The 22,658-nt window shown below is 38.0% G+C and overlaps 1 protein-coding gene across 1 annotated transcript in view; it reads right to left on the bottom strand.

Moving 5' to 3' along the window:
- Window positions 1-22,658, bottom strand: part of RYR2 (ryanodine receptor 2) — a 727,841-nt gene that overhangs the window by 235,956 nt on the left and 469,227 nt on the right. The window contains exons 29-33 of the mRNA XM_060096737.1: window positions 20,814-20,988; window positions 6,334-6,542; window positions 5,363-5,715; window positions 3,401-3,515; window positions 1,701-1,861 (exon numbers count right to left, since the gene is read on the bottom strand). Coding sequence (XP_059952720.1) covers window positions 1,701-1,861; window positions 3,401-3,515; window positions 5,363-5,715; window positions 6,334-6,542; window positions 20,814-20,988 — 1,013 coding nt within the window. The remainder of the gene's footprint in view (window positions 1-1,700; window positions 1,862-3,400; window positions 3,516-5,362; window positions 5,716-6,333; window positions 6,543-20,813; window positions 20,989-22,658) is intronic.

The following is a 22,658-nucleotide window of genomic DNA, read 5'->3' as shown; positions in this document are numbered from 1 at the left end:
ACACACACACAAAAAAAGTTTAACTATGTAATAATCATCCAAATTGGTAATTTTCATTCTCATGGCTTTTTTTAAACATCTTTATTGGAGTATAATTGCTTTACAATGGTGTGTTAGTTCCTGCTTTATAACAAAGTGAATCAGCTATACATATACATACAACCCTATATCTCATCTCCTCCCTCTTACGTCTCCCTCCCACCCTCCCTTTCCCACCCCTCTAGGTGGTCACAAATCTCGTGGGTTTTGTTTTTTTTTTTTTTAACCACTTGTTCTGAGATGAGAAGCACCTGTTTCTGAACACTATCAAAGTCTTTAGGCCAATTCTATGTGAGCTGTCAGTGATTCGACAGATATAAAATTTGGCTAAATTTAAGCCCCTTTCTGGACAATTCCTGGTGATCTGTTATGAGAGACAGACTTAGCTGGGAAGTGCACAAGATCTGTGATATAAACAACAAACCCCACCTGAGTTTCACCCTCAACAAAACCTTTACCAGAGATAGTAGCAAACTTAAGTGATTTGAGTTTCACATCCTTCCCTTTCTCTACTCCTGTGCAGTGCATGTATGAATGAGGCTGGCAAAAAGGGCAAACACAGGCAAGTGGGAGGAAAAGAGCAAGAAGGAGGAGATAAAGTCAGTTTCTGAATAGTCAAAAGTTGGCTGTGTTTCTATGCTCTATTTATGTAAGGTTCAACAACTTCCCTAGCCTGTATTTCCTACACCAAAAACATCAGTCAGATATCATATCCCTTTATTATCTCCTTTCATTGTCCCCATCTCTGAAACTCAAATATATCCGTCAGAATATTCCTGGAAACAGGTGGTTTGGGGCCCCCCTACTGACGTAAAGCACTGTTCATTGGAGAATTTCTGCTAGGCTCACTGTCTCAAGTGCTAAGTTCACTGCGGTTCAAGTGTTACAACCTGAAGGCAGGGGAGGGAGCTTCCGGTCACCAAAAATGATGGTGCAGGTATAAAAGAAAAGCAACATTATGGGGGGGGGCTCTTTCTAGGAGACCCATCACAGCAGATCAGAGAGGATGCACGGGCACACAAAGTAGATGCAAATGGCCAGATCTTCTCTTGTCTTATTCTGCAAGGAAGATAGCCTTCTTCACTTTTTTGAAGTTTGGTTTGAGTTTGGTTTGTTTTATAAATGAAAAAGGATGGCACAGAAACTGAAACTGACTTACCCAAAGCCACACAGCGAGTCAATGGCAAAGCTGAGGAAAGAACCCACGGCTCCTCAGTCTGAGTTCGAATGCGTCCACCTGGTCTAAACCACTAGCCCACACTGTCTTCACCTTTTTCTCCCCACCTCCTAACCAGTTCCCAAGGTACAGATCAGACCACAGGTTAAATGCCTCACAGTCACCCGTCTCTAATCCTCAAACAATGGCTAAGTAATGGTAACCCAAGTCATTAGTCATGTGCGATGTCACCTGAAGGAATATATGATTATTACCCCAAAAAGATGCACTGCTCTTACTTTATAAGATTTTGCACTTTCAATATATTCAGATTCCTTACTGGCTTGTATGAGTAACAAAAAGGACATGGACATCAACGGTCTGATTACACTGTTCCTATAAACAGAATATTATCTTGGACATAAAATCCAAGAGAAAAAAAATGCCTAGGTTTATCAACATTTTTATCAAATGTCATTTATGTAAGAAATCGAGGAAAACCAACCTTTCATGCACCTTTCCTTTTTCATCTCCTAGAGTCACGGTCACTGTACGAACTCTGTCCAAGTCAAAGCCTGTATCATACTGATGGAAATCGGATGTGATCCAGCCCACCCAGACGTTGGCAGGTTCTTGTCCAGGAAAGATTCTCACTGAGTAATAGTACTGTCGAGATAGCAACACCAAGTATTGGTGAAGTAAAAAGAAACAAAACTTTGACTTGCAATGTCTAAGAAGATATGTCTTTGTTTAAAATCGTTTGGCATATTTGCAGCAACATGGATGCAACTAGAGATTATCATACTAAATGCAGTAAGTCAGAAAGAGAAAGACAAACACCATGTGATATCACTTAGTTTGGAATCTAAAATATGACACAAATGAACCTATCTATGGAACAGAAAGAGAGTCATGGACATAGAGAACAGACTGGGGATTGCCAAGGGGAGGGGGGTGGGAGAGGGATGGATTGAGAGTTTGGAATTAGCAGATACAAACTGGTATATGTAGAAAGGATAAACAAGAAGGTCCTACTGTATAGCACAGTATAGGGAACTATATTCAATATCTTATAATGAACATAATGGAAAAGAATCTGAAAAAAATATTGGCTTGGCCAAAAAGTTCATTTGGGTTTTTCCGTAACGTCTTATGGAAAAACCCGAACAAACTTTTTGGTCAATGCAATATACACAAATGTATAACTGAATCACTTTGCTGTACACCTGAAACTAACACAGCATTGTTAATCAACTATACTTCAATGAAAAAGAAAATAATAGTATATTCCATACTAATAATAGTATATTCAATTATGCTATAACAACAACAACAAAACCCAAAGCTTAAAGCAGCAAAAAAAAAAAAAAAAAAATCCTTTGGCCTAAGTAAAACGTTATAGGCACAAAGGACTGACGTGGTGAAGGAAAAGTCTTAAAACAGAGATCCTGAATTATTGCAGAAATAATGGGAAAAAGAGAAAAGACTATCTGAGCAAAAGATGACCTGAAGCTTTTTATACTTCCAAGTATGAATGGATGGGGGAGTACATATATAGTATGTTTATGTGATAAAATCATCAATCCATTACACAGGTAAGCTTTGAATTCTTCAAGCTGACACAAGAACAATAATCTATGCTACAGCTTTTATACCTGTTTTAAACCTTGAATATGCTATCACTAACATAATATTTTGAACCCTTAAAATCACTTTGAAATAGTTCAGATCTGATACGTGAAAGTCAAGTTCAAATATGGGGGAACTCTCAAAGGGACACAGCTATATATATTTTTTCCATTTGGTGTTTTATGAGAAGTGCTTTAAAAATTCAAAATGGCAGACAGCACACCTTGACCTCTAACAAAGTATGATAAATGATCTTGCAGACATATCACTGAGACAAAAGAAACTGCAAAATGTACTTGGAAAACTTAAGTGGCAAATAAAGTGCTGTCAAGAAAGAGGAGAACAAAATCAGGACTGAGGGGGCCATTAAGGATTATTTTTCCTAAAATAGCTCTCTTACTGCATAATATCCATTAGAATATACATACATCTTTCAACTTTTCAGTCCCCAAGATATAAGTGAATAATTATTTTAAAAATAAGCTTGCTAAATAGTACAAATCATGTTAACTATTTGAAATGCAAAGCATGATCACTGACAAATAGAAATAAATGACAAAAGCTGCAACCTCATACCGTGGACGTTTGCATCAAGTAATCATAGTCATCCCTCTCATCTGCCAGGACGTCTTCTGTGAGTCTTGCAGAATGGCTGGTGCTGTAATCTGGCTTTGTCCTTCTAAGCAAAAATCTGGAATATAGTAGAGGACTAGGAATAAGCAACGTTAAAATGTTCTGCCTATCTCAAATATAAACATATAATTAACTTAGTAGAGTGGTTGTCAGCCAGGATGATTAGCTCCCAAGAGGACATCTGGCAATATCTGGAGATATTTTTGGTTGTCACAACTTGGTGGGGGAGGGGTGCCACTAGCATCTACTGGTGGAGGGATCCTGCTAACCATCCTACAATGCACAAGGCAGACGCTTACAATAAATAATTATCTAACCCAGAGTGGCAATAGTGTTGAGGTTGAGAATTTCATATTTAGTGTAAGAAAGGATGCTAAAACAATCTACCTTCTTATCCATTCAAAAGTACTATTTAGAGAGAATACTCTAAGGTTCAACCAGTAATGTAAATATAAACATCTTAAAAACTAACTCTTGGGAGAAAATACAAATCATATATCTGATAAGGTTAACATCTAGAATATACAAAGAATTCCGACAACTCAGCAACAAAAATGCAAATGACCCAATCAACAAATGGGCCAAGAACTTGAATAGACATTTCTCCAAACATGTTATACAAATGACCAATAAGCATATGAAAAGATGCTCAACATCACTAATCATCAGGGAAATGGGAATCAAAACTACAATGTGATATCACTTCACACCCATTAGGATGACTACTATCAAATAACCAGAAAGTAACAAGGGTTGACAAGGACTTGGAGAAATTGGAACCCTCGTGCAGTGCTGATGGGATTGTAAAATGGTACAACTGCTATGGAATACAATATAAATTTTTTTCCTCAAAAATTTAAATATAGGGCTTCCCTGGTGGCGCAGTGGTTAAGAACCCACCTGCCAATGCAGGGGACATGGGTTTGAGCCCTAGTCCAGGAAGATCCCACATGCCATGGAGCAAATAAGTCCGTGCACTACAACTACTGAGTTTGCGCTCTAGAGTCCGCGAGTTACAACTACTGAAGCCCGTGTGCCTAGAGCCCGTGCTCTGCAACAAGAGAAGCCACTGCAATGAGAAGCCTGCGCACCGAACCAGAGTAGCCCCTGCTCACTGCAACTAGAGAAAAGCTCACTCGCAGCAACGAAGACCCAACGCAGCCAAAAAAATAAATAAATAAAATAAATAAATTTATTTAAAAAAAAATTTAAATACAGAAGTACCAGGCATCCCAGTTCCGGGTATATATCCAAAAGAATTGAAAGTAGGGTTGTGAAAAGATATTTGCACACCCAAGTTCTTAACAGCATGATTCACAATAACCAAGAGGTGGAATCACCCTAAATGTCCATCACTGGATGAATGGATAAACAAAATGTGGTGTATATACACACACTGGAATATCATTCAGCCTTAAAAAGGAAGGGAATTCTGACATATGTTACAACACATATGAACTTTGAGGACATTAAGCTACATGAGATAAGTCAGTCACAAAAAGACAAATACTGTATAATTTCATTTATATGAGGTATTTAAGCAGTCAAATTCATAGAAACAAAAAGTAAAATGGTGATGACCAGGGACTGGGGAAGGTTGGAAAAGGCAAGTTATTTCATAGACCCGTGTACAGCAAAAAAAAAAAAAAAAAAAATCGTAGAAAAAGTAACTCTTTAGACAGATTGTTAGTGATAACAAATTAGATGGCCAACAGGCTGCTTTTCCTTCTGTAGAATCCTTGGTACGTAAAGAAGGAGGAAGAGGAAGAAAAAATTGACCTTGGAAATCCCTTACCCACTATTACCCTCTCCTGTGATCCCCTAACATAATAACCACATATTTAAAATCATTAAAAAAATTAAAATTAAAAAAAAATTAAAAATCATTTTGCATGTATCAATGACCTTTGTTTCAGACGAGAGGGCTTTTCCTGAGCATAATCTTTGTGGTTGTTAAACTCTGGTTTTGTAGCTTCTTTGTCTTTGTCCACTCGATCTGGCACCAGATGGCCATGAGCTGTCTTCATGAGAACCTCAAAGTCCGAATCCACATCATAATCCTCCAAATCATTCTTGGGCCCAAAGAGACTGGCGCCAGGGATCCCTCCAGCCGCAGTCTTGGAGAAGACCTCCGCGCACTCGATGGGCATGCTCAGACGATAAAACATGATATCCGTGCTGCTGTTTTGAGAGCCAAAGGACTTCTGGGTGACCTTTAAACACGGGGAACTGTCGATGGTGCCGTCTATTCTGGTCACCTAACAAATGAAGACGTGATTGTTCAAATGCTCATCACTGTCAGTTTCCTGATTCTAAAACCCTAACGTGCATCACACCTTTACAACACAAAACATGGCCCGCCCATGGCATAATTTCATAAATGAGATCATTAACTTGCTGTGTTACAGACATACTCACAGTTCTGTTTCTAACTCAGAAGATGATTTGGGAAATTCATGTTAAAACTGTATATATTCAGATTGAGCCTGACACTGCCTACATAAGAAAAGAAGTATATACAGTTGACCCTTGAACACCGCAGGTTTGAACTGCCTGGATCCACTTATATGTGGATATTTTTCAATAGTAAATACTACAGCACTACATAATCCGCGACTGGCTGAAACCGTGGATACAGAGGGCCGACTATAAATTATATGCAGATTAACCCCAAAGTTGTTCGAGGATTAACTGTAGGTAATCAGTCTAATCAGCCTCTCAGAAGTACCTAAAATCAGAGGGTAATCCTGTCCTTAGATTCTCCTACAGTGGAACACATCAGAGACATCATTTTAAGGAAATGCCAGCAACTGTCCAAGTAGGAACACCCACTCCTGGTTTTTGGCAATGGTCTGATTTTTAAAGGAAAAGCAAACCTCAATATGTTCATGGTTTGATGGAACTTGGAGAAACTGAGGAAGCCTCTTGCTTAGCCACATGGTAATATCCCTGTTCGTGTTAACGGCAAATGGTTCATAGCCCTCTTGTAAGCCACAGATGGTGAAATATTTCAAGGTGCTGACATCCTTTCCAAAGTTCATCCTGCCCACTTGAGCCACTCCAAGGCTACATACAGGTATGAATCCTGGGAAGAAAAAAAATACATCAAAATCTTCAGTATCATTCGTATAAGATCCTTTTAGCATGGAATCACCAAAAGTATTGCTCTAAAACTCTTACCTTTGTGAGAACCGTTGCCCTGAGGTAAAAACAATAGTGGGGTAAAGAGACCACGGACACTAAGTATTAAATGTGAGGATCAGAAGACCAGTATTTGCTCTTGGCATCATAATTCCTTAAATGCAGGCCTGAGCTAAGTCCCTTCTTCCACCCTGGACTTCTGTAAAATGAGGTAACTACTAAGCGGCCCCGAGTCCTCTGGAAATCCTGGGGACCAAAACCCCCTCCTCACAGCCTCCCAGCTCCGACGTGCAGGTGACTCTCTTGCAGAGGGAAAATGAGAAAGAAGTTAAGTGCCAAAGCGCATTGCCAAAGAGCCTGAAATGTGCAAACATCAAATACAGCCGAGCTTTACATGTAACTCAAAGAAGAAGAAAAAAAAAAAGGATTGGAGGCCACATTTTTAAAGGTGTTCATTCACTTGTAGCTGCTTTTGATCTTTGAAGAGAATTTTGCTTCTTTTTTTCCCCCTAGGGTACCCTAGATCTAAGCGTAGAAAATATACATATAAATAAGAATTCAGAAGTAGCTGTTAAAATCCTACTGAAACTCCTCCATCTGTCCCTTTCCCTTCAATGTCACTGTTGGTATAGATTAAGCAGGGTAATGCAAAATTAACATAAATAGCTAAGATAAGAAATCAAAAAGTTAAAAGTTAACAAGAAACTAAATCAAAAGCAACAGCAATGAGCAATGAAGAAAAAAATATTTCAATGTGTGGCAGGGATGGTTAATCATTCCACTATTAAATAAAAAGGGGAAACTACATTAATTATGTTGTTTGAGTTCTTTGGAATCAACTGTCTGGCAAGGGGATGAGATGATACTTTTCAGTGGAGGGGGCATTTACCTACTCTTCATATCTTTCTGTAATATTTTACATGAAAGTTCAAGTAGTCAGCACAATAAACAAGGTCAGTATTGCGATGCAGACTACCAATTAGAGGATCTAACTTGCAGATCAAAAAAGCAGGGGATCCTCAGAATAAGCTGACAGATTTCTACCATTATGATGTCCATTTCTTTCCTTGTTGAAATTAGTGGCAGTGAAAGCAATGTATAACTCTCAAGACAGCATAAGACAATAGAAATTACATCTGATAATTCATAATGATTTTATCCAGTTTGTGTCATCAATATATATTTAAATAAACAGTTGAATCATAGCATTACCAACCGGGAAGCAAGAACACATCCAGCTGGGTTCAAGGAAGTGTGAATGATGAGTTTCTAGCTAAAACTAAAAAAGCCACAGCTGTGTCTGCAGCTGTACCAGCTCTTGATGCAGTAGTCAAGGAAAGTTGTCTTAAATAAGTGTCCCCAAAGGAATCAAAGAAAAGGATTGGATAAATGCAATAGATCTGAGACAGCTTGAACTACATTTGCACAAACTGGAAAACCTAACATTCATTTGACATAAACTAGGGGATACCAAGGCAGAAACATCTCTGCTGATGCTGAACATTTTTCTTTCTAACCACTTTATATGTAGTTGAAGTTCCTACTCTAAAAGTGAAGTTACTGGATACCTTTAAATATCTGTAGAGTAGATCTTTGGGTGTTCGTTATCTTAATATCTGAACTTTTCTCTATGTCTGATATATTTTCATCTAAAAAATCAAGTATTTAGTATTGTACTCAAAGATCTGTGTCCTAAACTGTTCACTATGGCTATGTATACAATCATAGAATACTGTTTGGACAATAAATACGTGTTTTTCTTTTCCTGGAGATGGTATACTACTTAGCTTTTGAAAATCTGGTTTTCAAAGGTTCATTAATATATAGGAAAATATTCACAGTATGTATTATTTCGAGAAAGAAAGATGGAACATATGGCTTATTTTTAAAGATGCAAAAACACCAGAAGGGGTTTTTTTAAATCAAAAAAGTTTCAGAATGGTGGAATTTTTAATGCTTTTTCCCTCTTTTTATGTCTTTCAATTTAACAATTCTTTTCAATGAATATGTATTTTATGATGACAACAAACGACGGCCTTCGTAAAAATAAAATATTCATTTAAGGAAATGGGATATACCTACATCTTTCTCGTATAGAAAGGTGGAAGAATGATGTGAATATAAAATGGTCCAAACAACATGTTCTTCAAGTTGCTGAAGTTCAAGTTCTCATTGCTAGTGAGTGTGCAGTGAGCTCGGTACCAGAAATCTTGCTAATAAAATTACACTAGTACAGGAGTGCTGAAAAGTGATTTAGCAATATGCATTAAGACACTTTCACCTACTCATTTCTTTATCCAACAGACGTCTATTGAGCAGCTACTGTGTGCCAGAAACAGGGAATACTAGGTCACTAACACAGACCCAGCTAAATGTTCTCATAGTCTAATACAGTGGGGAGACAAGCGAAGAAGTAATAAAATAAGCTACTGACTCATCTAAAAAGAGGGAGTGCTAAGAGCCGAGGAAGAGTAGAGAGATGAAGTCAGGAAGATTTTGCAGAAGAGTCACCATCTAAGTAGAGGGCACACAGGCAGTCCTGGGAAATGACTAAGAACAGGGACTTTGGAATCCAAGAGACCTGGATTCAAGTTTCAGCTCCACCACTTCTTGGCAAGTTACTTAAATTCCCTAAGCTTTAATCCTTTCTTTTGTAATATCTACCCACTAGGGTTATGGTTTTAAAAACAAGATCCTGTATGTATAGTGCTTAATATATATGCTCACTAAACTCAATTTTAAATGGAAAAAAAAGAGGTAAAAGAAACTAAACAGGTGTAATAAGAGAATGGTTAATTATGATACATACATAAGATTAAATAGGTGTAGTCATTAAAAATCATGTTCAGGGCTCACCAAAATAAAACTATACAGGGAGGTAAAACTAACATGGCAACATTTAAAAACTGGTGATTCCAGGTGAAGCGTACACAGGTGTACATTGCACTATTCTTGCACTTTTCTAAAAGGCTGACATTTCTCAAAATATGATATTGGTAAAAATACCACAAGTTATGCTTAAAATACTTTTACGCCTTAGGACAACATACTATACATAATATTAAGTTTAAAATAGGTGGCAAAAATTATTTTTACATCTCAAACCTTTAAATGGGAGAAAAATACATTAAAAGTCAAATTTCTCTCTGGGTAGTGGGAATATAATTTTTAACCATTTTCTTATACTCCTTTGTATTTTCCAAATGCTCAAAAAGAATATATTAATTTTATGAAAGATAATAGATAATTTTTCATTAGCTTATAGCAGTAGATGGTTTTTTCACTGCTTTAGCGTTTTGGTCTCCTTTAAAGGAATTTATCTGCGAAAGTACATCCATAAGTAGAAATTATGCTTTTTTCTCTTTGTAATGTAAATGAAGTAGAACTGAATAAAAATTAAATTGTATTCTGACTTCAGAAGATGCGATTTTAATAGCTGTTATGATAATAAAACAAAAGATATTTCTAAAAACTACATTTTTAAAATTAGCATATCACAGCAGGAACAACAACATGGCAATGGTATCAAAGCAGATAGAGAGTGGAGGAAAAACTCCAGGTACTTTTCAGTGGCCACATGGGAAAGGGCCAGGCCTCAGTCACTTCCATTTGGCCAATGCCCTGCAAATAAATGTGCTGACAACAGATGAAATGCTTACCACACAAGGCTCCCTAACAGCAGCTAATTCCCTGAGTGTTCATCTCAGTGACCCTTAACGACCATTCACTGAGACAGGAATCATTATTATCTTTTTCCAGTGATTTAAGTCCAATCTCGGCTTAAATCACAGCTAAGTGGCCAGAAAATAAACCCAGGTCTGCCAGATCTCAAGCTCCGTGCTTTAATTCAGGCCTGTAATCACCAGAGAGTAGAGATTTTAGGTTTCCTGGACCATATGGTCTCTGTGAAAACTACTCAAGCCTGTGTTAGAGCGCAAAAGCAGCCACAGACAGTATGTAAACAAAGGAGCATGGCTGTGTTCCAATAAAACTTTACTCACAAAAGCTGGCGGCAGGCTGGATGTGACCCTCAGACCTTAGTTTGCCAACTCCTGCTCTAAGTTTTCAATATTCAAACATTGTGTATCAGGTCCCTCCATCTGGCAAATATCTAAAGAACACCGACCAGGTACCAACCACTATTCTAGGCACTGGAAATACAGCTGTGAACAGAACAAAAAGGAGTCCCTACCTTTCCGGAGCTTATCTTTATGTAGAGAAGGCAGATAAAGAATAAATAAATAGTTACCAATATACATAACACAATGTCAGGAAATCATAAATGCTATCAGGACTGATGGAATGTTTTGCCATGAATTACACAAGACAAGTTGATAAATGACCTCACTCTTAATCATTTCCCACAGCAAAACATGATAACTGAGGTTCAATTCTTTATTAGCTTGAGGTATGCTGAACACAAAAATATTCCAACCCAATGAAACAGACTTCCACAAATTCACACACAACCCCCGGCACAGGTGAAAGTTGGTCCTACCTTCCTGTCCTTTGTGTTCTCGATCTTCTATTCCAGTTATCTTAACTGACACCCTGCAAATAACAAAGTCTGATGTATCTAAGGGAAGTTTTCTTCCTGGCAGTGGGTCTTAAATTAGTACACATGAGTCCAATTGGTTACTTGGGCCTGTGCCAGACCCACCCTAGCTATTTGTAAATCTGTTAAAACAGTAGCTACAGCTTACGGCTAAACTGCTTCCTCCAACAAAAGACAGATGGCTACAGCAAATTTTAACTTTCTCCGTTGAGAAGCCTCTTTGCTCCTGAGCAGAGGGGTGTGTTGGGAGCATGCAAGTCCAGCAAAAGAACTGGCAGTCACAGGATGTGGCGCTGAGAGGCCGGTGTGAAAAGAAGATAAAGCAGATCACAAGCATACCAGCTTTTCCTAAGAATATACAATTTCAGATTTCAAATTTTCTAAAATACAGATAGGAATCAACATTTACAAGCCAAACCAAACGGCCAAAAGCAGACAAAAATGGCCGATATTATACTAACATGTAAATTTGAGTTATTTGATCAGAAGGAAGGGTAACATTTACTGGTGGCATACTATTTGCCAGATAATATATAAGCACTTTCCCATTCATTATTATTATTATCATGCTTTTTTTTTTAATTTGGCCACGTTGTGCGGCATGCAGGATCTTAGTTCCCCCACCAGGGATTGAACCCATGCCCCTTGCAGTGGAAGCATGGAGTCTTGACCACTGGACTGCCAGAGAAGACCTCCCACTTATTATTAAATATTAACCCCATTTTTCAAGATGTGGAAACAACTAAGATGTTAAATCATCTTGTCTAAGGTCCTACAGCTAGTTAAATGGCATGCTAAAAGTTGAATCAAGAATGCAGAGAAGGAGGGGGGCTTCCCTGGCGGCGCAGTGGTTGAAAGTCCGCCTGCCGATGCAGGGGACACGGGTTCGTGCCCTGGTCCAGGAAGATCCCACATGCCGCGGAGCGGCTGGGCCCGTGAGCCATGGCCGCTGAGCCTGTGCGTCCGGAGCCTGTGCTCCGCAATGGGAGAGGCCACAACAGTGAGAGGCCCGCGTACCGCAAAAAAAAAAAAAAAAAAAAAAAAGAATGCAGAGAAGGAGGGAAAAACAAAAACAAAAAACACTTGCCTTAGATTTCTGGGCTCTTTAGACTTGCAAGGGGCATGAAAAGACCATTTCCAATTAGTACAATTAGTATTTTTTATTTTAAGGATATGAAAACAGAGGGGCTGGCCATTTGCCCAAGATCATATGGGAAGAATGATTTTCACAATAGGGTCTAGAACCCAGGGCTTCAGACGTGATATTTGTTGCTTCTATTTCATGTTGGCTTCAAAAATGAATTAAGGAATTATGCTAAGTGAAGTCTTAGGGAATTTTCCATGATGCAAGTGCATCTTTAGTGCATGGACTCTGTAACATCAATGCTGGCACAATAGGGACATTCCCATACTTTCTTCCTGGCTCTTGGTTTATTTCAGATAATCAAAGCAGTAGAATTTTTGTTTGACCTTGAATATCATTTTAAAGCCATCACATTCTTTCCACCAGTCCAAATCCAGAAAAAAAGAACGTTTAATATACACAGGGTTCTGACATCCTTTATTCTGATTCCTTGATCTTTTCAGTATAATTTAAACATTAAATCTTGCTGTTTGGCTCTATAGCCTTCATAAATAATAAGCCATTGGTGTTGTAAATAAGCCATTGGTGTTGTACATCTGTATTACTCCTTCTAGTACCTCAAACACACATTCATTATATGCAAAACTGCCAATTTGCGGATAGGCTAGTATATACAGAAATTACCTCATTAACCACCTACCAACTTTATTCATTCTCAAAATGGTCTGTAAGGTAGAAATTTCCTCTGTTCATCAATATATAAAATTTAACTGTCAATTAACTGATCAGTTTAGGCTAAGCAGTTTGATTTTCACTGAATTCCCCAATCATTTCACAATGAATTTCCCGAAACAACATGTTGTTTAGATTACATACACGTAAGCTCAAAAGATGTATATTAAATAATAATCTGAAATTTAACACTAAGTATTAAAAATCTCCTCACTGCTTGAAGTATTCCATGAATGTAGTACATATTTAAGAGTTTCATTCGTGGAAATATCCAGAGTGTTTCTAGGATAGCTTCCCTTTCTGATTCCAGAGAAAACTATGAGACTGATTATGCTGGTTTCCATCATCTTCATACTCTTTAGAATTTGTCTACCACTTTATAACTGTCTTTATCTTCACTCAAAATATGTAGTGTCCCAACCCAATTCCCTGACTGTTTGAATTGCTCCACTGCAGTGAGTCATAGTCCTAACTTCTTCCTTCCTTCAAAAATAGTTTACTTTTAATTAGGGTGATTCCCAACAACGTTACTTTCTCAGGTCTGATACAAACCTAGGTCCAAGGTCTGTACCAACAGCAAGTTGTACATAATGTCACTAGTGACAGAATGGACAGATGTTATGATGGAGCCAGGAAGGTAGGTATTTGGGACAGTACAGACCCAACCTTATTTCACACCGTGTTGACAGCTACTCTTCTGGATGAGCCATACACATCTGCCAAATAGTGCATATTTCAACTGAGGGTAAAAAGAATATTGTATTATAAGTATAGACTGATGATTCTATATTCTGTTTTTTTCTTTCTTTTTTTAAAGGCAGCAAAATAAAATCAATCATGGAAAGTTATCCCTCTCTTTTTCCTTAGAGGTCTTTTCTGCCTAAAGCTATGCAGGTATTTTAATTACAAAAATATTCTTCTGGTTTTCTGCCAAGGAAAGGAATTCCATGCAGTCTCAGCACCAGGAATTCAGTTTTGCTCACTGTCCTTTCAAGTGGCAGATACAGAATCAGAAGCATCCTTTCTGGATTTGATTAGAATCATTACAGGTGTAGAACCCGAGGGCCCTGAGATAATCTTTACTTACAGAAGAGCTGACAAGCTTGAAAAAGCTCCAGTGTAATGAGACATTTACACAATGCAAGATATATCCCAGAGCCTACTTTGTAAAATGCAGGTAACCTCCAGACAAAATAACTGTTCTTTCACCATCAGGCAAGATGTTATATGACTCTCTGCCTTGCTTTAAATTAAGGATATGATTAGTTCTTCAAATTACTGCTAACACTAAGCTCTTGCACATAAGAGTAAATTGAAGGTGGTTCTAGATGAGTATGGGATATAAGCGCAGAGGGGTCGTTTATTAGTTTCCTCGGGTTGCCATAGCAAAATACCACAGACATTTTCTTTATTCATTCATCTATCCATAGACACTTAGGTTGTTTCCATATCTTGGCTATTGTGAGTAATCCTGCAATTAACATGGGAGTGCAGAGATCTCCTTGAGATCCTAATTTCTATTCCTTCAGATCTATAGCCAGAAGTGGTTTTGCTGGAGCATATGGTAGTTATAGTTTTAATTTTTGAGGAACCTCCATACTGTTTTCCACAATCGCTGCACCAATTTACCTTCCCACCAACAGTGCACCAGGGTTCCCTTTTCTCCACACCCTCACCAACATTTGTTACCTTCAGGTTTTTTTGACTATAAATGTTCTTACAGGTGTGACATGATATCTCGTGTTTTTGACTTGCCCTTCCCTGGTGATTAGTGATGGAGAGCACTTTACATATCTGTTCAGTTTCTTTGACCATTTTTAAAATGGGTTATTTGTTTTTTGTTTGTTTGGTTTTGGTTTTGGTTTGTGCTACAGAGTTGTAGGAGTTCCTTATATATTTTGGATTACCCTTTATGAGATATATGATTTGCAAATATTTTCTCCCATTCCATAGGTTGCCTTTTCGTTGTGTTCATGGTTTCCTTTGTTGTGCAGAAAGGTTTTAGTTTAATTCCACTTGTCCATTTTTCCTTTTGTTGACTTTTCTTGTGGTTGAAAAAATCACTGCCAAGGCCACTGCCAAATAGCTTCTCCCCTATATTTTCTTCTTCAGGTTTTAGAGTTTCAAGTCTAATGTTTAAGTTTTTAATCCATTTTGAGTTGATTTTTGTGTATAGTCAAAAATCATGTTGTGCACAGTCACAAAAACATTTTCTGTGTGGTTCAAAATTAGATAAGGGTCCAATTTCATTCTTTGCATATGAATATCCTATTATCCCAACGCCAGTTATGAAAGAGATGACACTATCCTCACTATGCATTTTTGTTATGCTTGTCAAAGATCAGTTGACCATATATGATACATTTCATAGTAAAGTTTACCTCTCAATAAAGTTCAGTGATTTTCTCTGTAAAAGTATCGTACACCTTCTGTTAAAGTGATAACTAGTGATTACTGAAAACACCTGATGTTACTGTAAATGGTATCTTCTATTTAATTTAGTTTTCCAGGTTTTCTGTTAGTATAGAAATGCTACCTTGCTAAATGCTCCAGTTATTCCTAGTAATGTCTGTAGATTCTATAGGGTTTTCTCTGCAAATGATTAAATTATCTGCAAATAATTATAGATTGTTGTTCCTCTTATTCCAATTCTTAACATTTCCAATTTCTTTTTCTTGTCTATTACAAGTTTGAAAACCAATTTAGGACGAGAGCCTTTTTAGCACAAGAATAAACTAAAGTACTAAAAGAGTTTATAAATGCTCTATATTTAAATTCCTCTCACATCTATCTGTCTTTATATCTGTGCCATGCTTGATTTGGGATTTTTACCATCTTCATCATTTCTTCTTATTGCTACAGAGAATGTCAGCTCAGACATAAATATATTGGCTAGTAAAGCAATCAAAAGAACAATGTGGTAAGATATACAAAAATATATTTATTCTCTACTAGCCCTGTTCTTGTCCCCCACCTAACATGGTAAGAATCATCTCCACTGGGCTCCTGAGGAAGTATATCAAGGCATGCTCCATATAAAAATTATCATTTAAAAAAAAAGCTTCAGTCTCAAATTTGATATGGAATCATCTCTGGCTTTGATAAGATGAACTAGACTCTGGATCAATCAGAAGAACCCCTTTCAGGTTCTTGCTATGGGGCATCATATCTCAATTGGCTACCAGATCTCTGTGGGTAAAAGTTAGAATGTCTTCTATGTTACGGGCAACTTGATTTGTGATAAAATTAACTCCTGATTAGTTAACTGTGTATGGACTGGGGGAATACATCTAAAGATTCCTGACGAAGAGAAATGCTTGAGGTAGACCGGTTCGCAAGCATTAATTCCTGTTCTCTACCTTTCTGAGTAGACAGACACTAAGGATGCCCTTTGACAGTTTTGCGAGTCTGAAGACTCAGTTGAAACTAAAAATGTATTGGTCAATGTATTTGCTTCCATTGCTGTTGAACAAACTACCACAAACTTATCAGTTTAAAATAATGCCCATTTATTATCTCCTAGTTCTATAGGTCAGAAGTCCAGGTATGGCATGACTGGGGTTCTCTGCTTAGCGTCATGAGGATGAAATCAAGGTACTGGCTGGACTGTGTTCTCATCTGAGGCTCGGAATCCTCTTTCCAGCTCCCTGGTTGTTAAATGAATTCAGTTCTTTGTGGTTGTAGGACGGAGGTCTCCTTTTTCTTGCCAGCTATCAATCAGGGGCTGTTCTCAGATTTCCACCGTGTGGCCCTCTCACACCACAACAGTTTGTTCCTTCCAGTCCAGGAGAAGATTTTGTCTCACACTTTGGATCTCTCTGACTTCAAGAAGGAACCAATCTCTTTTAAGAGCTCACCTGATTAGGTCAGGCCCATATGGCTAATCTCCAGCTGATTAACTCAAAGTCAACTGGTTAGTAACCTAATCATGAGAGCTATACCCCATCATATTCATATTCTGCCCACACTCAAGAAGAGAGGGTTATACATGGCATGTCCACCAGGGATCAGGACTCCTAGAGGTTGCAGTCTTAAAATTCTGCCTACAACAGAGGGTACTGCCAGCTCTTTTCTTGGGCTCTCCCCATTCTGGATCCTGAATGTTTGTCAGTACAATGGTAGGAAGAGATGAGGAAAAATTCACAGAAAACCTTACCAGGGACGGCATCTGCACTTGTCAGCACTATTCCTTTGTTGACATTACAGCCAGAGGACTCTTTGAAAAATGAGATTCAATTAATCTTTTGTTTTACTTAGAGATATTCTGAAGATATTTTTTTAAAAAAATCAAAAAGAAGGGAGAATCCTAAAAGAGGACCTGCCACATAGATGAAATAGCTTTTAAAGTCTGAAAACTCCACTCCAGCACTACACAATGCTCTTGATCTCAACCATGTAAGTTCTGGTCCTTTGAGGGGAGATGAGAGGCTAACAGATCTTGTTCTTCTACCAGAGACCAGTGTATCTCAGCAATTTGCTCTTTGTCCAGTTTACATATGAGCTTTAAGGTCAAGTCTGTGGTCACTGAGGGAAAGTGCAGTCCCTATATGGGAAAGAGATCTATAGCTTTTTAGAAGAGCCCTGCCTGCATCTTTATGGAATAACCAGACCCTCACTGGAACTAACTGTATGGCTGTATCTCCACCTGGATTTAACTGGATGACCCCATCAGTCTTTCAAAGATTTTTGTGATTTCCCTTTTGATGTTATCTAGAAACAATTTATACTGGTCAAGACATCACTTCAGTTGTGTAAGCTGTACAAAAGGCAGAGACATCAAAATATGTTTAGCCATGTTGTCTACCAAGCTGATCAGACAGGATCTGCAGAGTGTGCATGCATGTATATGTATATATTTTATATATAGAAAATTTTCTATCCGCCTTACCACACAGTTCTTTTGATTGCTTTACATATGACTGAGCTATCTCTGCAGCAACAAAAAGAAATTATGAAGATGTTAAAAAATACCAAATCAAGCATGGCACAAACATAAAGACAAGCTAGGTATAAGAACAATTTCAAAATACAGCACTTATGAAACCTCTTTAGTACTTAAGCAGCAACAGTATATTCCTAAATTAATGGTTTCTCGAACATGCTCCTTTGAGTCATAGATATCCCCAGGGCTCACTTTCAGTGGTGGTGGGTGAGTTAGGGAGCTCAACTCAGGGCCTCACATTGTAGTTTTACCCAGAGCAGTTCCACTGTATTTTTTAAGAAGCTATGTAAAGTTAATAGGGAAGAATAGGAAAAATTCCACTCCCAAAAAGCATTTGGAAGTCACAGGCATGCATAAACTCTGTAGTCCTTCTTATGGCAGAAAATGTGGAATTATGACTAACTCCTAAAAAATTAATAGTTAATGGTCATGGCTAAATAAAATTTATCATCTGCCTTAGAGACCAAAAGGATACATCCCAACACATCCAACAATAATCCAACTGATGGGCCATAAAATTTTCAGACAGTTCATCAGAATGCTGTATTAACTTGATAACTGAGTTATCAGGATAAGTTTCAAGTCATTTTTAAAATTTCCAAAATTACGTGAAGTGTAAAGTCAAAAAACAAAGTTGTTTATATGACTGCGCCACTCAGACTCACCTCAGAGCCTAGCTCATCACTACAATGGTAATTGGTCTCTGTGACAGGGCTGTAGCATGAACATTATGTGCTTAAATAGTATGAACAGGCATTCTGCATTGTTTATAATTCTAACATCATTCTGTGAATCTACATCACATAAATCAAACAAGTAAAACTCACATAGGCATTTCAAAAATTTAACTTCATGAGAAGAAACGCATAACATGCAAGCATTTTAAAATAACAACCAATTAAAAAAACCCACAAAATCTCAGGTCATATCCATAGTAGTAGACAGTATAGACAGATAACAGAAAAAAGTCCTTCTCCCACCTTCCCTGTGATATGCTGACACTGCTAAAAGCAATACTACAGGAGGGGAGATAGGTAATGGAAGGTTAGAGGGTCAGTTTTGAAACCGAGCAGGACCCTTGGGGCTCCTGGGGCCGAAAGCCTTTCTGTGTCTTCCGTTTCTTGTTTGTAGGGAACAGACTCCAGCCTCCATGACCTTCCTTGAGTTCCAAAGGGCAGATTTGAACAGCTGCTAATCAGGGAAGGGAGGGGATGCAGAAACAAGGGAGGAACAGCCAAGAAACAATAGTGCAGCCTTGGGACAGGATCCTGGTTCCACCTCAAGGGATACATATAACAATATCTTTAAGCTCTTTATAGAACTAAACCCCCGAAAAAGGGAAGATGTCAGCATTCTTCATTCCAGATTAAAGGAACCAGAGAAGCTCTTCAAGAAGACCACCTCAGGCCAGATTAAAGGAACCACAGAAACTCATCAGATTACCTGAGACCAGATTAAAGGACTGCAGGCCCTGCACACACCCTAATCTTATCAGCAACCCCGTCCTTGAACCAATGCTATAAAACTCCTCACCAAATCCTCCCAGGTTGGGGCACACAGTTTTTGAGAGCAGGAGCCCACTGTGTCCCCCTTTGCCTGGCAAAGCACTAAAGTTATTCTTTTCTACTTCACCCAAAACTCTGCTCTGAGATTTGATTTGGCACCGGTACACAGAGGCTGCGTTCTCAGCATCAGTTTCACCCACCAGCCAGCGATGCAGGTATGCAAAATAGAAATTAAGTTATAAAAATGCAAAATTCCTATTATTTTCACAAACCTGTGTTTGAGAAATGATGGTCATACCCGCTCAAAAGCTTGTTGAATGAATAACTACAGAACTTAATGCAAATAATGAGCTGGCCAACTTTTTGAGGACTGGCAACAAGTTTACAGAATATTAAAAGTATTTATTGGGGTATATCTTAAAACCCAAGACTATATATACATATATATTCAAGTAATAGGATATATTCAAAGCCATTTTGAAAAAAACTGTTAGCTCATTTTGAAATGAGATATTTATAAAATATTTTGTTAGATATTATCTTGTTTATATGCTCTAGATGAACACTTCCAGTGATGATGTAAATGTTCTCTAGCTCTGCTGTCCAGTAGGGCACCATTAGCCATAGGACCCTACTGAGCACTTGAAATGTAGCAAGTGCCACTAAGAAACTCAATTTTTTAATCTATTTCACTTAAATTAATGTAAATTCAAATAACCCCATGTGGCCAGTCTACTGGAGGTACAGCTCTAAGAACACCTACCTTCCCACTTGCTTCATAAAGGGCTTTTGTCCTTTTCTTACGACCCTGTTCAAGGTCATCTCAGAGCCCCACAGGCAGAGGTATTTTTTCCCTGCATGGTGCTTCCATAGAACTTTCTGCATTTCTCTATTTTAGAACTTATTCACTGAATAGAAATTACACAAGTGAGAACGTCCCCTGGTATTCTGTCATCTGCATAAAGATAGGACAGCTTTGTCCTCTCAGCATCCAGCAGAGGGCCTGATACTTGGTAGGTTCTCATTACATTTTTTTTTTTTTTTTGAAATGAATGAACAGAGAGAAGCCATAAGCAGTTGATTAAACAGGGAAGTTCTAAACAAACATTTAATATTTGTGGAAAACTGTCCTTTTGCCTGCCATTTATTTTCTTATTCACACTCATAAAAGCCATTTCTGCCTTATGGGAATCCTAGCTAAGTAGCAGAGAGAGAGTTTCTGCTAAAGTAATTTCAAGGGTATTGAACCAAATAAGCCACATGGCAACCTTGTGATCTACAGCTGCAACTCATCTGCTGGCTCACCCTCAAACCAAGATGGCTGGTCAAGAGGCATCAGAACAAAGAGCTTTACTGTGCCCCAAACCTGAAAATGACACGAGATGCAGTACACTTACCATCACCAACATCAAAGTCCTTGAAAGCCAACTCTGAACCCGAATCATCAAGAAGGATTTCGCCGTTCAGTGTGAACATCATGGTATGTTCTGTCATGTCAACCATACACCCCACAACATCGCCTGCTTGCCAAGAGCGCCCATAGTGCTCATTGCCCTGGTGCCACCGCTGGGCCTAGGGACAGAAGAGTCATTGTCACAGAGAAAGCCAGAAGAACAGCACCCACCTACCCCTAATCGGCATGACTCACAGTAGCCTTTGTATTAACACAGCGGGAGGAAGGAGTATAGTCAGCACATCTGTCTAAAGAAATGCACAAAGCAATGTGGAGGTGCCCGGGGATGCTGAACCCCTGATATTAACATTGTATGTTATTGAATCTTGAGAAAAACCCAAATGCTATTTCATGATTTTCAGAGTCTAATATTTAAAAAATCTAACCCCACATCTTTTCTATTAAAAGAAAAACTGTCTCTTTAGAAATTTATTTTTTCTCACTACAATGAATGCTTCCCAGGATATGGGTTGTTTTTGTCTACTCCCCCAAATACAGAGAAGTATGAGCAGAGACTCAACTGGGAACTGATCAGAGAAAATGACATTCTAGTTTTCATCTATTTCAAAATAAAATCCCATTCCTTGGAAGCAAAGGCACTCGTACTTCAGCAAAATAGAAATCTAGAAGCATTTCAGTACATACTAAAATCAAAAAAGGTTCAAATCAAACTTAAATATATTCTCAAGATATTTACTGAAATAGTAAGCCAAAAATTGAATATATATGTCAACACTGCCTTATATAACACACGTGAAATCTCATAAATACCTGTGAAACATAGGATAAATGTCACTTTTTAATCTATAAGTATGTTCCACTGATTTACAGATATAAAATTAGTTATATTAAATATTTTGTCAGATAAATCTTTAAATTTTTCCCTAAAGTATCACCTTCACTGTGAACTGACATATAACGGGATATAGTCACCAATGCAAAACAATGATTTGATTCTTCTAAAGCATAACACATTGTACTTTTAAAAAATTTTAACTAAATGAGGTATCAAAAGGTGTTAAATTTTTCCATCTGAAATAAAAAACAGGATTCAGGAATTGTAATATTTCAGAACACAGTGGGTCAGTTGTCCTAGAAGACACAACACTAATTTATAGCCTAGAAATGCTTTCCCACACATACACCTGGGTACCCAGGCGTCAAATCTCTTCATGATTATTTACTCTAATTTTTTTTTTAATTAGAAAATACTTTTTTCCTTCAAAAGGAATACAAATTCACTGAAGAAAATTAGGAAATAAAAATAGGATAAAAAAATAAAATGTCGGGCCTCCCTGGTGGCGCAAGTGGTTGAGAGTCCGCCTGCCGATGCAGGGGATACGGGTTCGTGCCCCGGTCTGGGAGGATCCCATATGCCGCGGAGCGGCTGGGCCCGTGAGCCATGGCCGCTGGGCCTGCGCATCCGGAGCCTGTGCTCCGCAACGGGAGAGGCCACAACAGTGAGAGGCCCACATACCGCAAAAAGAAAAAAAAAAAAAAAAAAAAAATAAATAAATAAATAAATAAAATGTCAATAATTTCATCCCCCCAAAAAGACTATTATTATTCTATTATGGCTGTGCCATATATACATTAAAAAAATTTTTTTTATTCTTTTTTAAGTTTTTGTCTTGATATTCCTAATAATGTGTTTACTTTTTATAATTTTTGAAATTTATTTATTTATTTATTTTTATTTTTATTTTTTTTGCAGTACGTGGGCCTCTCACTGTTGTGGCCTCTCCTGTTGCGGAGCACAGGCTCTGGACGCGCAGGCTCAATGGCCATG

This window comes from Mesoplodon densirostris, chromosome 1, assembly GCF_025265405.1.
Source record: "Mesoplodon densirostris isolate mMesDen1 chromosome 1, mMesDen1 primary haplotype, whole genome shotgun sequence".
Taxonomy (NCBI): domain Eukaryota; kingdom Metazoa; phylum Chordata; class Mammalia; order Artiodactyla; family Ziphiidae; genus Mesoplodon; species Mesoplodon densirostris.
This window is presented reverse-complemented; position numbering and strand designations above follow the sequence as displayed.